Source organism: Clytia hemisphaerica, unplaced genomic scaffold, assembly GCF_902728285.1.
Source record: "Clytia hemisphaerica strain Z4C2 unplaced genomic scaffold, Clytia hemisphaerica genome assembly, whole genome shotgun sequence".
Classification (NCBI taxonomy): Eukaryota; Metazoa; Cnidaria; class Hydrozoa; order Leptothecata; family Clytiidae; genus Clytia; species Clytia hemisphaerica.
Window position 1 is genome coordinate 2,390,130 of NW_027103770.1, and position 19,315 is coordinate 2,409,444.

Below are 19,315 nucleotides of genomic sequence, written 5' to 3' on the forward strand. Positions count from 1 at the left end.
CTAAATTTACATCACATTAGTAGTGATAATAACATAGATTGGAGGGTCGCGGTTTGGGTTAATAGCCTATATTGTTCATTGAATACTAATATACTGATAATCTAATAAACAATATATTTGAAATTACAACTTTCCCGAGATGTTTTCGACTTTTTTGTTACAATGTTTGAGTGTTTCATTGTGGTAAAATAAAAATCTGCAAAAAAAAATACAAAACAGATAAAAAAAGGATTATCTATAAAGCTCTTTTGGTTTTTGAGATATTTTGAATTAAACTTTTATTTTAAACAATAGAATAAAATGAAAACGAGGCCGCGGGCTGTATGTTTCGATTTTTATGAGACATTTGGCCATGAATAAACATAGCCATACACGTTTTTTTTTATTAGAACACCTAAAATTTGGCTGAGCCTGGATGTGCTTATTTTTTTAGCAATTTTCAGCCTAAAATGTTCTTAAATGCGTTCTTAATTTTTCGGACTACTTTAAATCGACAACATCATGCAAAATAAAGAGCACTTAAAGTGGGTAAAATTTGGACAATATTTGACTCTCGATTTAAAAAAATTCATCACTAAGTTTGGTTAAAACTGCTTGAAAAGAGGAAAAAATTGTGGTTTCTTGTCATTTTTTTCCAAACTGAGGCTGGGCATGTTCTTACGATGTTCTTAATTTTTCGACGAATTTCAGCCTAAATGTTCTTATAAACTGGGTTCTAATAAAGAAAAAAACGTGTATACAGTCATAGAAAAGAGCTTTTGAGCTCAAATTTTCAGGATTGATTCGTCTCTATAACACAATCATAAACATAGAAATTTTGATGTGGGTTGAAAACCTTTAAAAAATAGCAACATCTCGGGAAAGTTGTAAGCGAAAAGGACGCCTTGACCACAGAAAAGTCTATACTTTTATAAATTATAAATTATTAGGTTTCAGTACAAAAATACTATTTTTATTTTTATTTTGATATACCATTCACGAGAAATCTAAAAAATTCATTTTGACTTTTCTTTCGTGGTTATGCTATATAACAATAAAGATCACGTTTCAATAAAATGAAAGGTACCCTGTGACTAAAAATTGTACTTACAGTATAATATATTCATATCAATATACTAAGCAATTAAATATTTTTGATTATAAAATACACAGCAGATATCAAACCTCAAATCTGCGCCAGAGATATCCGGCGCACAAGCTGCAATTTCCAAACTGGCAGTTGTCCATGTAAAATTTCCTATAGAAATGTGCATTATTATTCTGTTAAACGTTAAACGATGATTTGAAACAAAAACTAAATCAAAACTAAAAACTACCTCCTAAAAATGGAATTGCAGAATTGCTGGAAAACGGTCTGCTCATTCACACTTAACTCTAACCCTTTAAGTACAACGGTAATTTTTTTCTAAGTTTTTTAAAGAAAATCGCTGCGCGGACCTGCCTGACTGATAAAAAAGTGCCTTGTAGTAAAACTCCAAACTAATTCGCTGGAAGACAGAATCAAGTAAAGCAGGGCCGAATTCGGAGGTTCTTGTATTACTCGTTGACCAAAAATGGTCAAAAAACGGTCAAAATCTTAAAAAAGTGAAGTTTTGTAAAAATTTTGCATTTTTCTTACTTTTTGGCTTAAAATATCGCCAGAAAGACTCACTTATGATTTTTTTTTTGCTTGATCATATAAAAGCACAATCCAATTCCTACGATTTCTAACTTCCCCCTCCTACATAGCCCATGTCTGATATATACGACATTAGCACTTAAAGGGCTAAGGTATCGATTATCATCCAAGTTTTCCAATTTCAAAAATAATTTTGGGTTCATTTTGAACCCACATCTTTCAGCCATTTCGGCCTCGGAATGAAAGAGATTTCCAAAGTTTGCTCAAAATTATCTCATTGCAGTAAACTCTTATTTATGCTTCCCATTTTTGAATAACAAGAGATTTATTCGACTATAGAGCCAATTTTTAGAAACCCTAGGTCATTCTGTATAATTAACTGAATTAATTTCAAGAACTAAATTAAGATATTCTAATAAAAAAGTGTATATAGTTTAACTGGTAACAGATAGCTGGTTGTATTTTTATCTTGTTTTATTCCCCACTATACTATAATTTTCCGACTAAACTGAGTCGGATTGGCCTAACTAAGCATGCTGTGGGCTAAGCCTAAAAATGTTCTCTCTTAAACATCTTCGTAAATTTACCATTTTGTGAGTATTTTTGTGCAATTTTCCTATGAAATTAGTTATTTTTGAGTCTATAAGGTTTTAAAAATGTTCTTAACTTATTCTTAATATGTGTTTTGTTCTTATATACTTTGTTCATATAAAAAACGTGTACAAAACATGGTGCTATCTTTGCCGTCTGTCCAACGAGTGTATCTACAGACAAGCCTAACTCCCTTTTGTTGTAATTCAGGTCTAAGTTTTCATATTTCAAGACTCCTATCTGTCAGCTAAAAATTTAGACCAGTACTACTTATTTGTTTGTAATAAAATCTTACTGTCAAAACATGATTTAAACAGAAGGGAACCACTTTAGGTAAAACACAGAACGATCTGTAAAGTACAAACGGCGCTGGTGGCCGACTGGAAATTATTTCACATCGCCTAAGATGGACAATACTGGTTCAAAGTTTAACTCAAAAGCTACATGAATTTCTTTTTCTCGTAAAAAAGGTGTGTATTTCAGAGACCGGTCTTTAAAGCACCAATAGACCTTTTCATGAATAACATCACGAACATCACTTGCCTCGTTTTGAGATTATTGCCATGGTGATTCACTCCCAATGGATTTTATTAAAACTGCTTTGTATTAATAAAATAATCTATATATTAATACGCTTAAACGTGTGTGTTTACAACATTTTGTAAAAAGTTTTCGAAAATCTAACAAAGCTCTACAAAGCCTCCTTCAACTCATGGCGTTGAACCATCATCTTTCTGCACCCTAAGCAGATTTCCTACCACTAGACTAACTTTGAGACCCCAAGATACTATTTTCTATTCACCAAGTCTTTGGAGCTTGATGGGTTAAAATCAACCATCTTCCCAATTTTTTTTTCTCATTTTAAAGAATTCTTATTCCGCTTAAAACTTTCTGTTTACAATAGCGGCTCCCTATCACTTTCAAAACTTTTCAAAGTCTATCAAAGCCACCCTCGAATGTCCAACCACGATGGCTAGCCACGATGGCTAAAAAGATCTAAAATATACTTTTGTTAAGCCATTTATTTAATTGTGGTTAAAAATTACAATGCAATGTTATCTTCTTTCTCCTTTATTTCTTAAAATCAAAATCAAATCATCAATCGGCGGCTATCTTTCTTCCGTTAGAATTTTTTAGATGTGTAGTGATTCACTGGAATGGGACACGCAGCGTGCGACGCTGCACATACGGCTAGTAACTTATTAATGTCTGAAGGGACATAATTACCATGATAATTGTTAGAATACGAGGCAAGTGATTTTCGTGACGTAATTTATGAAAAGATCTATTCCGTGTGAAACATTGTTTAAAGTACACTTTTTTCATAAGAACAAACTATACAAGAACATAGTGGCTTAGTGGAATCTGAAACTTAGGGAAATGGACCAAATTACTCACAAAATGATGAAAATAAGAACATCTTAAGAACATTTTAGTCTTAAAATTCTATAACATTCAAAGGCTTCAAAAAAAATTGGATGTTCTTATAAAAAAACAACCTGTAACAATAAAATAGCTGACTAGGTATTTTTGAGACATGAATGAAAATGTCAATCAAGATCTGGCAATCGCAGTACAATAGAAAGTGGGAAAAAGCTTCGGTTTTAATTGATTAATTGTGCTTTTGTTGTTCCTTAATTGCCGATATTTTAAATGTAATTATCCCGTCTTTCTTCTACAGTAGAAAACCTTCAAAAAAGAAATCATAATTTAACCAACAAATTTTGTGGTACATTCGTGGATTGATATTCGAGAAGAAAGCACGTTGGGTGACGATTTTTTGAAAATATATTCAAGTATATTTTACAAGGATCAAAACCAAAAAGGGTATTTTGTTAACTGGAATTTTGAATTTATCGCACACATCACAGACAATACAAAGAATTTTGATACCTTTTTTCAATATGGGATGTGGCAAATCAAAAGAAATAGCCGAAGATGTAGTCCAATATCGTGAAAAGCCTCGTAGACGACGACCTAGACTGGATTCCGTGGTAGCAAAACAGACTGATTCACTAGGTTATGTTGTGTACAGCACACCAACCGAAGGCTATAACTTAAGCCATGGTTTACACGTCTACGATTCAGGGAGTAACTTAGGACTGTTGTGTATTACTAGTATGAAGATTGTACACCAGGCCAATGATTTGGCGAGGATCGAAGTTCCTCTTACGGAGATAATCAACGTCAAACCTAAACTGTTACAAATGAACTATATGACTTATCCAAACGATGGCATTATCTCCATAAAGTGTCGCATAGATGAAGATATTATTTGCGCAAACTTTAAAGTAGATTCACCCGAGAAAACATGCGGTGAGATTGAGAAAGCAAGGAAGAGTTGTTGTGCGAATAATAATACGTTAAAACGAAGTAGTTTGAGTCGGTCTTCGCGGATTATCTTTAAACAATAAACGATTGCAAAGTAGATAGGATGCAGAAAGAAGATGCGGATCAAGCATCTTTCATAGAAGAATTTCTAACAATATTGAAAAAGGCAAGATTGATTAAAAGGGTGTTGAAATCCCTTGGAAAGACGACATGAAACTTTTAGGTGATATCCAAGCTGGCCCATAACGTTCATCTAACGTTATATAGATGTGGTGAACATTAAATGAACTTTGAAACAATATTGTGTGTCAGATGGGATGCCTTGAATTTCGAAGACGACAATGATGGATTGTGAAATTTGGACAAAATATACAAAAAGTTACGATATTATAGTTTGGAGACAATTCGTTGATACGTTAATTTAAAAGGGAAAGTATTTAAACGCATGTTCGATTGATTTTGAAGCCATTTTCATCAACGACATTTAAAAATGTCTAATATGCTTTAAAAAGCAATTACGCGAGACATTGCAAATTGGTAAATAAATGAATGGAGCCTTTCATACACAGATTGCTGATGGATGGAACTTTCAAATAAATCAGTCCCTGAAAGAAATTGGACTTCACGAAGTATACTTTGCGATTTAATATAAAAAGAAAATGTTTTGTTTTTTAAATTGCTCTTCTATAAATTCTAGTGGGAAAATGGATATATTTTATGAACCTTATTTTTGAAATATAATTTCAACCTTGAGAATGAAATTGTGAAATCAAGCCTTGTCTGGCATATCAATCCCCTTTTTCAGCAACTTCTGATGCCTGTAGTCTAATGTCGAAATTTCGTCTAATTCAATCAAACTATATAAGAACATAAGACTTTGAACATACACGCTTTTTTTAATAAGAATGGTGTAAATCCATTTCATCATGGATATTCTTAACTATTTTGGGAAAATCATCCTAAAATATTCTTACATCATTCTTAGGTTAGGATCCTAATTCAGACAAGATTTAACATTTAGTTAGTACATACGTCTCAAGCGTAAAATGGCATTTTTGTGAAAGGAGTGAGCCTTACTTGGGGGTAATTTGTAATTCATAATAGAAAATGCTCTAAAAATGGCATTCTTAGCTTGAGTAGCCAAATTCCATGATGGTGATATTCTTAGCATTGTTCTTTTTTTTTGGAAAATTTCATCATGGACATTCTTATAAAGCGTATTTTTATAAAAAAAAGCGTGTAAAGTAATCTGCATGCATTTTGAAGCCAAAAACATTTTTTGTGAGTGGAGAAAGTCTTTAATGAAACGAAGGTTTCAAATTCTTCCACACTCTTATAAAAAAGTGTTTGTACATTGGTACGCATTAAAATATAGGGTTATTTTCCTACTCATTTTTTCTATAAGAACATCCAAAAAGTTTTATGATGTTCTTAGCTTTTTGAGTTTTAAGCCTAAAAAGGTCCTAAACATATGTTCCTGCTTTCACCATTTTGTGAGTATTTTTGTCCATTTTCCTAAGAAATAGAATCTTTTAGAGACCACAAAGGCTAAAGTTTTTTAACTTATTCTTAATATTTTAGCCATCGAGGCCTTATGTTCTTATATAGTCTCTTCTTATAAAAAAAGTGCAAAACGAGAAATGTTGAACTGGACAAAGATCTTCCACTATTTCATTTCCATTGAATTTCCACTCCAACACAAAATGTATCCCTTACAAACATTCATAACAAGAAGGAAATTGAAGGAACATTCAGGAAAGACGAAAAGGAAATTAGTTTGGCTTTCTCAGTTACATTTTCTCATGATAGATTTAGATGAATCGTGTTTGTTCATAAAAGAAATCAAGCAGAACTACAAGGAGATACTTCTTCTATAAAGAAAACCCAATGATTACATTACATATACCGACACATATTGATTTTTACGCTTTAGGCTATCAAAGTTTACGATAAAATGATATAATATGTTCGATATTGACATTATTAAGTAATACTTCAAAATAATGAGATTAATATGAAGGGAAGTTGGAGTTATTTCCACCAGATTAAGTTCATGTAATGTTACCATGACAACACAACGCCATGTTCCCAGTGTTACATGAGAACGAGGGCAGGTTGAAGAAGGAAATGAAAATATATTGTTATAAATATCCTCCTCAAATAGATCCTCCTTTAAAATGGCATCATAAAATCGGACACAATTTCAAATCGGCCTAGATTTTACCAACTTAAGTCATATTCCCACCGAGTGAATGATTTAAAGGTAATTAAAATAAATAATCAAGGCAAACCTTAGTTAACAAATGAGATCATTGATTTTTAACGATGTCAGGGAGAGCAAACATTTATGTCAAAACGTGTTTGTTATAAAATCATACAACATCCCAGCTGGTACAGAACGTCGTTTCAATGTTTATCTAATGTTCACAAGGTCCATATAACGTTAGATGAACGTTAAAATAACGTCGTGTGCCAACACAAAATTATTCAAATTGAATTGACACGGATGTGGAGCAAGATTGTTTAGAGAGGGAAAAAAAAACATTTTTTTGCCTATATCAGCACAATAAGAAGACACTGTCCTGAAATGAAACATGTGTCTGATATGAAACGGGAACACTTATGTGAAAATAAAACCTTTGAAGTTTCAATATCTTGTTGTGGTATCAATGAGAAAAATAATTGGCTCGCAAACAAGATTTGATGTTTGTACGCGAGACACATTACGCAAGCTGAAATTCTAATAACATTTACTCCATACCCTTATTTGTATACTTTTGGTACACGTTTTTCTATAAGAACATTCAAGCCTTCACATGTTCTTAACTTTTTGAATTTTAAGCCTAAAAATGTTCTTAAGCTGTTCTTATTTTGACAATTCTTTAGAATTTTGTTCAATTTCCTAAGGAATCGGTTTCAATGTTCATTCAACGTTATCTTAGACCAAGGACAAGCTTCGCTATATAATTGTCCTTGTTTAGACGTTGTGAACATTAGATGAACGTTGAAACAACGTTGTGTGCAAGCTGGGAAAATACGATTTTAATGTTTTGTATATTGAGCAAAAGTAACCTCATCCATCGATTTCAAGAAGAATGGAAATAACTATCAGATGGGAAATGATATCACTTTTTCTCATCCAAAACACGTGACCCGCGTGGTTTTCAACGCCCATCGGCATATCTCAAAAAATATACCGCTTAAAAACAGAGAAAGGGCTAGGTTCAATCTGCCAATGAAATAAATGCGGCGCAAATCTTAAGCTTCACTTTTCTCGCTTGAGAAAGGTTACTCTAGCACTTTCGGGGCTTTAAACTCACTCACACTGACTTCATCAGTGGAAAAGAGTAATCATTTCGTGTAGTATTTATGGCAAACAATCAAGAAAAATATTTTAATTGCTCTTAGAAATCAACCTATTAATGACAGGAAATATTCATTGCAAAAGAACGCATGCGAGCTATCAAGGGACAGAACATTATAAATCAATTTGACCTTCGTTTTCACATAACATTTGTGGGATGATGAGTCATGCACTGTACATTTGGAAAATGATTCATAATGGTCTTCTTTTCGGTTGATGCTCTCTAAGGCTATGTTACGGTTTCGTATCGTTCCGGTATGTAGTTTCTGTTACAGATCGAGTGTTCATATTAATTTCGGAACGTTTGGGAGCAAGAAAACGGATCAGTTCCGTTCCGATGCAAATAGTGGAGCGAAGCCGTTTCGATCTGTTTTACTTTGTAACGTCTTCTTTTTTGACGTTTCGAATTTTAATGTTCACACTAGTTTCGGAACGATAAGGAACAGTAACGTCTGAACATGGTCTAATTCGACGTTCTACTATTCCACGCGCTCCATTACTTGATAAAATTGAAAATCACCGTCAGCAAGAAACTCCCATAAACGGCGCTCTATTATTCGATACGCCTCCTTGGATGAAAATCTAATTCCCCCTCAAAAAACGAATAAGAGGGTTGAAAATCTGTCAAACCTGTCAAAAAAAACCTTTCAGATTCCACGGTAAGGAATTTTTTGTTTTTCAGTCGTTTTTGTTAAAACGACGCGGCGCGACACGGCACATGGCACTTTCATTTCCCATCCAAGAGTTTCATATCTAGCATTTCGGGGCTTTAAGCTCGACGAGTTAGTTACATAATTTTAATTGACCCTTGGGCCCTAAAAAATAATCTCAGCTGCCAGTACTAAAGATCCCGAAGTCGTGAAAGAACGGAATTCAAAGTAGTGGCTGCAATCAAATTAATATTCTAACAAACTGTCAGATAATTATGAAGTGACTTCGAAAATAAAAAAAAGAAGATAGTTTAAGAGCGCCAAACTTACTACAAAATGAGCTTGCAAATGAAGCCTTGAATCAGTAACCGATGATTGGACGTGGTAAGGGATTTCTACATCAACACGACCTTCCTTCTTCCCAGTAATCGCCACAAGAAATTCCATGGAACTATTACCATCTGAAATAAAATGAAAAAGAATGAAGTGATTAAATGTGAAGATCCCGGTATCGTAACACTTTCCAGAGAGCTGGGGATTATTTCTACGAGAATAGCGGCAAGACATATAAAATCAATTAGTCCAAGGTCCTAAATAGACTATAGGGTCCAAGAAACAAAAAAGGTCTTCTAATATATATTTTTAGATTTTAACATTAGCTTTTAGAAACCCCGCCCTCAGCCTTATTAGTTGATTTATTAATTATTGCTTTGGAAACCTAAACGTGTGGCTCAGAGATCGAGAAAATTCACCTTTCCAGATGTGGTGAGCAGGGATACAGGCCTTGATCTTAGCGACCTGGGCACTAATATGCGCAACCGCGACTCCTGGCGCCAGCGAGTGGAATCCATTGTCTCGACTGCGGTCGAGCAATGATGATGATGATGATGGTTAGTTGATTTTTAAATATCGATTAGGCTTTTACAGCCGTCCAAAAAGTGCGAAAAACAACATTGGTTTTTGTTATAAGTGAAAGGAGATTACGATCACACAATCATAAACAAGTTGGTACACGTTCCGAGATAAATATTAGAACAAGTACAATTTCCTTGTGGTGCAAAAGATTGCATTATTGGGAAATTCCCTTTGGTCAGTGACGACATAGACATATTATATGGGATTGTTTATAATAAGAGGGATTTTAGTAGCACAATAGATTTATTTAAAATCTCGAGTTGTTTTGTTTATAAAGATCAGTGCCATTTCATTTCATTTCCCTTGATTGACAAGAGGGTTTCAAATTTCGTGCACGGCAATTTGAGATAAACTTTAACGTTTCTGAACAATTGAGTATAATGGCTATTGCTCAAAAACCAAAACGCCTGTGAAAACACTAACATGTCTACACGTTTTTGGCCCAGCGCTAGCGAGTGGGCCTTTAAAGAGAGTGTCACTATTTTTTGTCCGTGTTTCCTTCTGTCTGTCCGTTTTGGTAGAAACGGCGCTTAATACCAGTAACACACTTTTTGCCGTCTGGACCATTGAGTTTCAAGCCCGAAGGGCTAGAGGTCAATCTCTAACCTTTCTCAGGCAAGAAAAATTGAAGCCTTAAAATATGCGCCGTATTTTTGATGACGGATTGAATCTAGCAATTCCTTTGTCTTCGAGTGATATATTTTTCGAAATTAAGCGGTAAATTTTAGTTTCAATCTGTCATTTGTGTAAAAACCAGGCGGGTCGCTCAAGGCCGCGCACTTTGGTAGGATTTGTTGGCTTCAAATCCTACCAAAGAGATTGACCTCTAGCCTTCGGCTTGAAACTCAATGGTCTGGACAGGGAAAAGCTTGCGAAAGTCGGGTACTGGCTAAAAAAGATATATTTTCTGATTCCGCGCTCCTTAAACAACAAAAGTTTTCAAAACAAAACAAGATGGCGGTTGAAGCGAGGAGATTGATTTCGTGTGTTGATTCATACTTTCTTTAACATTTTCTTTGCTTTAGAGTGGTCAAGAGACTTTCAAACCAAAGAAACTTTGTAGTGATTTTTCTTTGTAAACTTTTTCAACATTCTGTCATATGTTATAGTTTTCATAAGGCTTTCTGAGTGAAAATTCTACCTTAAATCACTTTCGTTTTTAGTTTCTTGTTTTCAAAAAGACTTTATTTTTAGGAAACAATGGCTTCTAATATAAAAATAAATAAACAGAAATGCAGCTCATGTGTAAATTTGAATAAGATTGGAACATATTTCTTGATGCTACACAATGTTACTTCTGGATCTGTCGCTGTTAACAAAGGTCTAGGCTAGGACGTAGCATGATTAATTTCAAACTCGACACAGAATCATTTCAAGTAAACTGATTCTGGAATTTGCTGATGGACACTAAAATGGAGTTCATATGTAAATTAGAACAAGATTAGAACTTTTTCGATGATGGTACGTGTGAAAATGGTTATTTCTAGATCTGTCTCGCTTAACGAATTGGTGGCTTGATTTTTCAAACTCGACACAGAATTATTTCAAATACCGATTAAATGGAATATGGCAATGGAGACTAAAATGCAGCTCATGTGTAAATTTGAACAAGATTGGAACTTTTTCTATGATGCTACGTGTGAAAATGGTTATTTCTAGATCTGTCTCGTTTAACGAATTGGTGGCTTGATTTTTCAAACTCGACACAGAATTATTTCAAATACCGATTAAATGGAATATGGCAATGGAGACTAAAATGCAGCTCATGTGTAAATTTGAACAAGATTGGAACTTGTTCTATGTTGCTACACATGTTGCTTTTTCTATGATGCTACACATTAAATGAAATGTTTATTTCTGAAGCTGTCACATTTAACGGTCAATGGCTTGGATTATTCAAACTCGACTCACGTAATTGTTTTCAAGTCGAATTGACCTTGATGGAGGAAAGAGGGAGAAGATGAACAAAGACAATACAACGAAAAAGCTCAATAAATCGATGTGGCACCATTTTTACATTTTTTGATGTTGTTTCTTATATAATGGAAGTTGAATTTAACGATATTTTGAATTTGATTGTTTACCTTCGGGTAGAAAGTTTCGAGCTTTCAACATTCAATTCATTTTTGATTGACTACATTAAGTTTCGTTTATTTTTTCACTTCCCTGTTCTAAGAAATGAAGAAAGGGAGAATTATCCTTGTCGACTTATTTTTCATTTTGTTTTGCTCAACGCAGTAAAATTTTTAATCCTTTGGCCATCCCTTTCCTGCGGGAGATTTGAAATCTTGTTAAACATTTTTTGGAATTTTTGGAAATCTCGAAATTCGCGAAATTCGCGAAAATTTCGCTTTTGCTGGGCCTTCACGCCTAACGGGCTTCTTGTTTTTTATTAGAACACCTAAAATTTGACTGAGCCTGGATGTGCTTATTTCTTTCGAAATTTTCAGCCTAAAATGTTCTTAAATGCGTTCTTAATTTTTCAGACTACTCTAAATCAACAATATCATGCAAAATAAACAGCACTTAAAATTGGTAAAATTTGGACAATATTTGAGTCTCGATTCAAAAAAATCCATCCCTAAGTTCGGTTAACTGTTTGAAAAGAGGAAAAAATTGTAGTTTCTTGTCATTTTTTCCAAACGATGTTCTTAATTTTTCGACGATTTCAGCCTCAATGTTCTTATAAACTAGGTTCTAATAAAAAAAACGTGTAATATACCTATAGAACCGTTCGATGGGTCACATGCTACACTGCATCTTACAGTGTCCACGTTTTGCCATTGAAAAGAAGCACAACTTCCTGACTTGTTTACAAGCTGAAAAACAAAAAAATCATGGACAAGTTGCAAAGAGAAAGATTTAGTGTAATGACTAAAAGACAATCAATCCAATCCAATGAGAAGGTAGTCAATAAACTGAATAGAAAACGTATAATGGAGGTTTGTATCATTTGAGTTTTGGATTAGGGTAATAGCTTCTAGAAAAAATTATCGGTCAGAAAATAAAAAAATGTAAAGACAATTTCCAAACACTTACAGTGACAGTTTTATAATAAGTGATTCCACAAAAATTGCGTCCAGATAAAGCAACAAAACCAGGCTCAACTTTCACGTTGTAAGGCTAAAAAGAAAAGATTGATAAAATATACTTATTTAATGACTGTTTGTATACTTTGATGAGATAAATTTTCGCGCGGATGAAATTTTTCAGATTTCGCGGATTTTTGTGTCATCTGCGAAAATAAGTCTCCACGATATATTTGAGTACTTGCTATTTTTGACGTGCGTCGTATCTGGTAGGGAATCCTACCTAGGTCACGTGACATTAAAATAGAATTACAGCACTTGAACAGTCAGAGGCTTCGCGGGTTTTCGAAAACAATAGCAATAATATTTTTTGCGATATTCAATTTTTTTGCCTACGAGGGCTTAAAGCACGACATCTAGCCCTTCGGGCTTTTTAAATCTGCGAAGCTGGCATGATAGCCAGCAAGATCAAATGAATCATTACCTGAGTTTGACCTTTGATGCTGATTTGAAGGAAATCTTGATTTTGATAAAAATACTTGTCTTCTTCCTCTTCATTTTTCACGGGAATGTTTTTCATGGAAAAGGTTGCCACATTGAACCAATGATCAATCTGAAGGGAAGTGGAATACAAGTTTTTTATAAGAATAATTGTATAAGAACAATGAGGCTAAAAACCACCAAAAAATAAGAACAATTCAAGAAAAATGCTGAGCCTGAGATTACTCAATTTCAAGCAATTCAGGGGTGGAAGTAGTAAAAATTGGCCTAAAATACCTGAATCACTCCCTATAAACAAGAACAGGATGAGAACAATTTGAGGCTCAAAGTGCCAAAAAATAAGAACGGTTGAGCCTCAGCAAAATTTTACTGGTTCTTATAAAATAAGATAGGTTTTTTTTTATATCCTTATATAGTTCGTTCTTATAAAAAATGTGAGCAATAAGCAAATTGTGAAGTCGGAGGCCACTCAAATGTTCCTCTTTCGATAGCCATCTACCCGAATGTAGGAGAGGGCTCCTCTTACCCTTGATCTTTCCCTTTAATCATTAAGCGTCAAGCAGAGAGGTTCAGAGTAGCATTTTTTACTAAGTATCAAGTATTTGGTATGACCCGGAGATGGACTAAACCCACAACTTTGCGCACCGTAGGCGAGTGCTCTACCTTTGTACAATGGTCGCGAATACAATGAATTCAAGGCAGAAGAGATCAAATTAAAAAGGGAAGAGTAAGGGTTATCATTTTGTTGGTATTACAATCATGTTTTACTGTCGGTGTGTAATTGTTCAATACTAAAAGTGTTTTAGTATTTCGGTGTTATACCGTGCGGTATCAAAGGAATGCGTGTATCCAGAAGCGTGGGAGGTAGACCAAATTATTTTAGCGCCTATTAAAATCAAGCCATCTAAAAATAAAGCGAGGGAAGTGAGCACGAAATTCTTTTTTCTTTTTGGCTAAAACTGCTAATTCTAAGGTGTAAAACTGCAAAGAGGCACCGAAATTAGTAATCAGAAGCGCCTTTTTACGCCCCTTGTCCTTCAACGGTCCCCTCCAGCTATACCCATAGAAACTATCGTCTCGCACTGTAAAATTTAAGACACAGTAAGGGAAAAAAGAAAATGGTCATAGTGTAAATAAAGTATTACAGAAGTTGGTGAAAAGATGATTTGAAAACATTGTTCAGCTTCTTCATCTAATACACCAGAAGAAGGATGAATATGAAATGGTGATGATGTTTCGATGGCATCACCAGAGTTGATGGTCAGTGCATTGCTGGTGACTTGTGGAGGAGATATGATCCATTCATAATCCATAGGTACTGGTCTGGAATATAGAAAATAACATTTGACCTTAATTAATGACCTTTAAAACTACAGTAGACTCTCGTTAATTCGAACTAATTTCCAGTCCCCGAGAAAGTCCTGAATTACTTTCTTTAACTCGAATCTCTCTGTAAATCGAACAACTTAGATCCCCCTTCCGAGTTCGGATTAGCAAGAGCAAACTGTACTGATTTAAACAGTAAAGGTCGTCTTTTGTTTTTGTCTGAAGCAAATATCAAAATGCTTAACGATTCGAAAATATCTTACTCTAGAGTATTGGTCCAACAAATTCGAAGTTTTTTTAAAAGGAGAAAATAAGTTAATAAAACGACCTGTAAGTTAAATTCAGTAGTCCTGAAATTGATTTAGAACGCCTTGATCTAAAGTGTTTAAAAGTTGGTTATTCGTTTTTCATTTAAACCTATCAAGACGAATTTGCTACTGGAAAAAGCTTACTAACGCTTGCTTTTTTTTCCCGTTGGATTTTATTAGATACATAATTTCCTTGATTCGTAGCTACTTTACTCCAACATTCAAAGAAAGACATTATTAAGAGGTTACACGTTTTTTTTTGAAGAACATCTAAAATTTTTGAAGCCTTCGGGTGTTCTTAACTTTTTGGGTTCTAAGCCTAAAAATGTTCTTAAAATGTTTTTAATTTCACCATTTTGTGACCACTTTTACCTATTTTCCTAAGACATTTGGCAGTTTTAGAGTCCACGAAGCCTTAAAATGTTCTTAACTTGTTCTTAACATTTTGGCCATCGAAGCCTCGTGTTCTTATATAGTTTGTTCTTATATAAAAAAACGTGTATTGATATAAACGACTTATCAGTCAAGAATAGAGAGAAATTTTTTTTCCGATACTCTGAGCTTCGTGCCGTTTCAGGCAGTCTTCAGTCAAATTTTAAAAATTACAAAAACTATAAACAACATACATGCGATTTTTGATCAGTAATGTTTTGGTGTACACAACATCTGGATAACATTCTTGGAAACGAACGATTTGTTCAGCTTGGAGGTCTTGTGTCTCACCCAGTATCGGTTCATGAAGACCTCCTTCGACTGATATCAATTCTATATCAGCTACCTCACCTATGCCTAAAAAAGAAAGAAGATGAACTTACTGAAATAATTTCGTACTCTATTTCCCTCTATTTTTTTACCAAAATTTGCCCTATAACTATTAGTTAACAAGAATTTCCATTACTACTGAAAAAGGTCTTGTATCATCGGTATAATTCAATGCCGTATCATTTAGAAAATAGAAAAGATCTCTTAGGTATACACGTTGAAAAGTAATGGCCCAAGGATGGATCACCTACCGAAATGTTATGACATGTACAAGAGCCTGTCTCCTATTCCAGTCTTTTGTTTTCTATTGGTAATATTGGTATTTCATTGTGTTTTATTAAACCTTCCACCACAGAACTGAAATGGGCCTTGTCAGTTTTTTCTGGAAAGCCAATGAATGAACACCTCTCATAGATTCAGTACATATGGCGGTTGTGTAAACATGAAACTTTAAGTAGATATGTGTCTTACCTATGATGTGGTGTGAATTTTTGACACAATTATCACAAAGCAAGACAATGCCTGACAAGAAAGACTTCACACCTTCGGGAGAAAACACAACCTAAAAATAATAAGGGTATAATGATTAGATCCGTACAGATTGAATTTAACAGATTTAACCTTATTGCAAAAGGATTATCTCTAATTAACTGCACTCACTTTATTTTATAAGAACTAGTAAATTTTGGCTCAGGCTGGACTGTTCTTAATTTTTATATTCTAAACACTTCTTGATCCCTTTAAGATCGAATTAAAGAGAGTTAACTCTACTTTGACGAGACTCTGTGAAAATAGAGCTATTGAAATTTAAGGTACCTTTATGATGACTGATTCATTTTCTTGAAGGGAGAAGATCCTTGGTGAAATGATGAAATTCGTCATCAGTAAACCTTCTTCAGAATCATAATTAAGCTATAAAAGAAAAGATACAAACGATTTCGTGAACAAATTTTATGACTCTAAGTAATTAGGAAAATCATTAAATACCGGGTGCACCAAAAAAGTATACAGGTTTGTCGAGATATTGTGAGCTTCAGGATTTAAATGTTTTGTTCATTCTTTTTTTATCGTATAGAGGATGCTCTAACTTGAATTTTGAGCTATCATACATTAGGTTTGAAAGAGTAGTTCGAAAGTTATTTTAAAAAAACTGACTTTTTTTAATGTCGAAATTTCAAAAAATCATCAAAAACCCTTGATAAGTTCTATCGATTAACTAAAAACCGATTCACTCGAAAACTGCAGGAGATTCGAAGGGCAAATTTTTTTTATCAATTCTACACCCTATTAGGAGAATAATATCAAAAATTTGCCCTGATCCAAGGGGTGCCCTACGAAGTGACACAATTCACTACCTCAGCCGCTGGTCTATTTTACACTTGCAAATCATCATTCAAGAAAGATTGAATAACAAACCTGGTCCCAATCTATTTGGGTTGTGTTCACTTCATCAGCATTGATAAAACAGAATCTACCAAGACCACCAGTGTTTTGAATCACAAAGTCTTTGGTTTTCACATCTCCAACAAGACAGTGGCCACAGTTGATCTCATCGGGTACTATATTATTTTTTGGAATGAGTATTGAGAAGTTTTAAAGATTTCTCAGTTTTCTTAAGCGTTTGTGCAGACAGCACAAAATTAAATTTAAAAAAATGATCAAATTTAAAAGATTGAAGGACTTTAAACGAATATCAGGCACATTCAGATCCCTTTAGAACAGAGATAGATTTACCAAGTCTTTTGTAAGAGATAAAATGTCGATTGAAATCACGGTCCAATAGATTATCTTTTACAACTTTCATAAAAATCGTATAAGAAAAGTTATGAGGAAAACGCTAACAGTTGAGGATAATAAAGATGACTCTAGCTTTCATTAAAAATACTTACAGTTCAGTATTGGAGGTTTTCTTCGCCCTTGAAGGGGAATAACCAGTGATCCTTCACCCATTGTCTTCACCTAAACGAAACAGAGAAAATATTTTTGGAGGCACATATTTCTATCCTAGTTCTGATAGGCTTTCATATTCCTATATAAAAATATAATCTGTTTATAATTTAGCTCCAAGGCATTAATCCTTGAAATTTTCCAGTTAAAGTAAAACAAAACAATTTTTAAATAAATACATAATTTAATTCTTGTTTTTTTTCAGTCTAAAAATTTTATATTTTATATTTCATTAATTCCTAATTATGTAACATATTTTATAATCACATTCATTCAACTAATTTTTATAATATTGTTCAATTGAAAGACAACTTGATCACCTCAATCTGGTCATTATAATCTTCCAACGTTTCTGGTGTAAATTGGATAGTGAAAGTGCAACTCATTCCAGGTGCAACCAGCCCATTCGTGGATGGAAAATCTCCTGAAAAAGGCAATGGAGATTGAAATTGATTGATGGTTTGGATGATCCTTGGCCTATAGAAACCATCCGTGATCCTAAGTAAAACCTCAAAGGATCATTTCTAAGAATGGCTTCTTATACAGTTCTTACGTTGAATCTACGTTATCGGAACTAATTTTTGCGGGAATTAAATTTAGCGTTTTCGAACTAAAAATTTGAATCCGCGAAATACAATCTTTCCCAATTTTATCAAAAAATTTGAAAAATGCCTTTTTCTTTCAACCGCATAGTTCCTGCAAAAATTACTTCCAATCAGGTATTGTTTTTTACTAAAAGTCAAAAACTTGTAACTTGAATATCTCGACTTTGAACTAGACAAAAATATTTTGACGTTTTGCACCATAAAGAATCCACATGCCAATTATATCAAACCATCATCCCTTTAACAATAACTTACTGATGAATACTAGCTTGTTTTTAAGAGATTTTCTTCATGATCAAGTATATTATTAACTAATATGTAAATACCCTTTTCAGTATAATAATAAATTCAGAATGATCTCCATGATGGTGCTAAAAGGCTTTGAAGTTGAATTATCAAACCAATCAATAATCATTCCAGATCCATTATCGTGGAATCGTGGAATCGTGGAATCGTTTATAACAAAAAACAGAAGTTTACCCATTTTCAAAGAGAAGTAATTTGTTTTGGGTTCGATCAGACGCAATTGTCTTGATGCTGCCGTTATGTTCTTCAATTCCAACTTTAGCTAAAAAAAAAGAATTGTCTATTTATAACCCATTAAATTGAATAACCAATCAAGATTTTAAGCTGAATGAGAATCTTTTTTATATTATCCTGAAATATCATACTGGATTTTGTTGAATTGGAGGTTCCTTATAATATCATTATAGCCTTGGAGTATTGATGTCTTTGTCGAAATAACAACAGTTTGCCCAATTAGATGGAGTACGTGATAATAAAAAATCAGAGCAAAAAGCTGAATCCCTGGAAAGCTTTTAGGATAGAGACAAGAATGGACTGGAAGACAAATCAAGTTTCTAGGGACTTCAATATATCAAGGCCCTACCAACTACTATCAAATTCGCACTGCGACACCTAATTGGCATGCAATGATGAATACAATACCTGGTATGAGAATCCAACTTCATAACCATTGAATAATACAGGATGAGGGTTCGCTTGGAAATAACTTTCTTCGTGCCTGGAAAAAAAAAATTTCAAGTAAAAAATCATGATTTAGAAAATTAAAGCAACATTTATTGACGATTTCAGTAATCTCTTGTAAATTCTGCCATTTTCCAGGGAGTATCCACATATTTCTTAGAATCTTTTTTTGACTTGACAATGTTCGGCCACCCTGTATAGAAATTTAATGGAACAACCTTGATATTATACGAAATATACTTTTATACTTAACAATTAGTTTGTGATAAACATTTCACCTAATAGTAGCCACAGCATCCTTCTTAAAAGTTTTTACAAGTGATCTTGGATCCGGCAAGAACCTAGGATTCTTCAAAAAGTCTGCTCTCTGTTGCAATTTCA

The 19,315-nt window shown here is 33.8% G+C and overlaps 1 protein-coding gene across 1 annotated transcript; it reads right to left on the reverse strand.

The window, feature by feature from the left end:
• Positions 1-1,031: 1,031 nt before the first annotated feature.
• LOC136805956 (deleted in lung and esophageal cancer protein 1 homolog) lies at positions 1,032-19,315 on the reverse strand (the record flags this gene model as incomplete). Its single annotated transcript, XM_067062547.1, is given in 15 exon segments — positions 1,032-1,237; positions 8,885-9,015; positions 12,192-12,288; positions 12,509-12,592; positions 12,983-13,111; positions 14,145-14,322; positions 15,260-15,422; positions 15,867-15,957; positions 16,212-16,307; positions 16,812-16,954; positions 17,285-17,354; positions 17,663-17,766; positions 18,428-18,515; positions 18,896-18,971; positions 19,213-19,315. Coding segments are annotated over 15 exon segments (1,625 nt in total), but the record flags the coding sequence as incomplete, so codon positions are not given.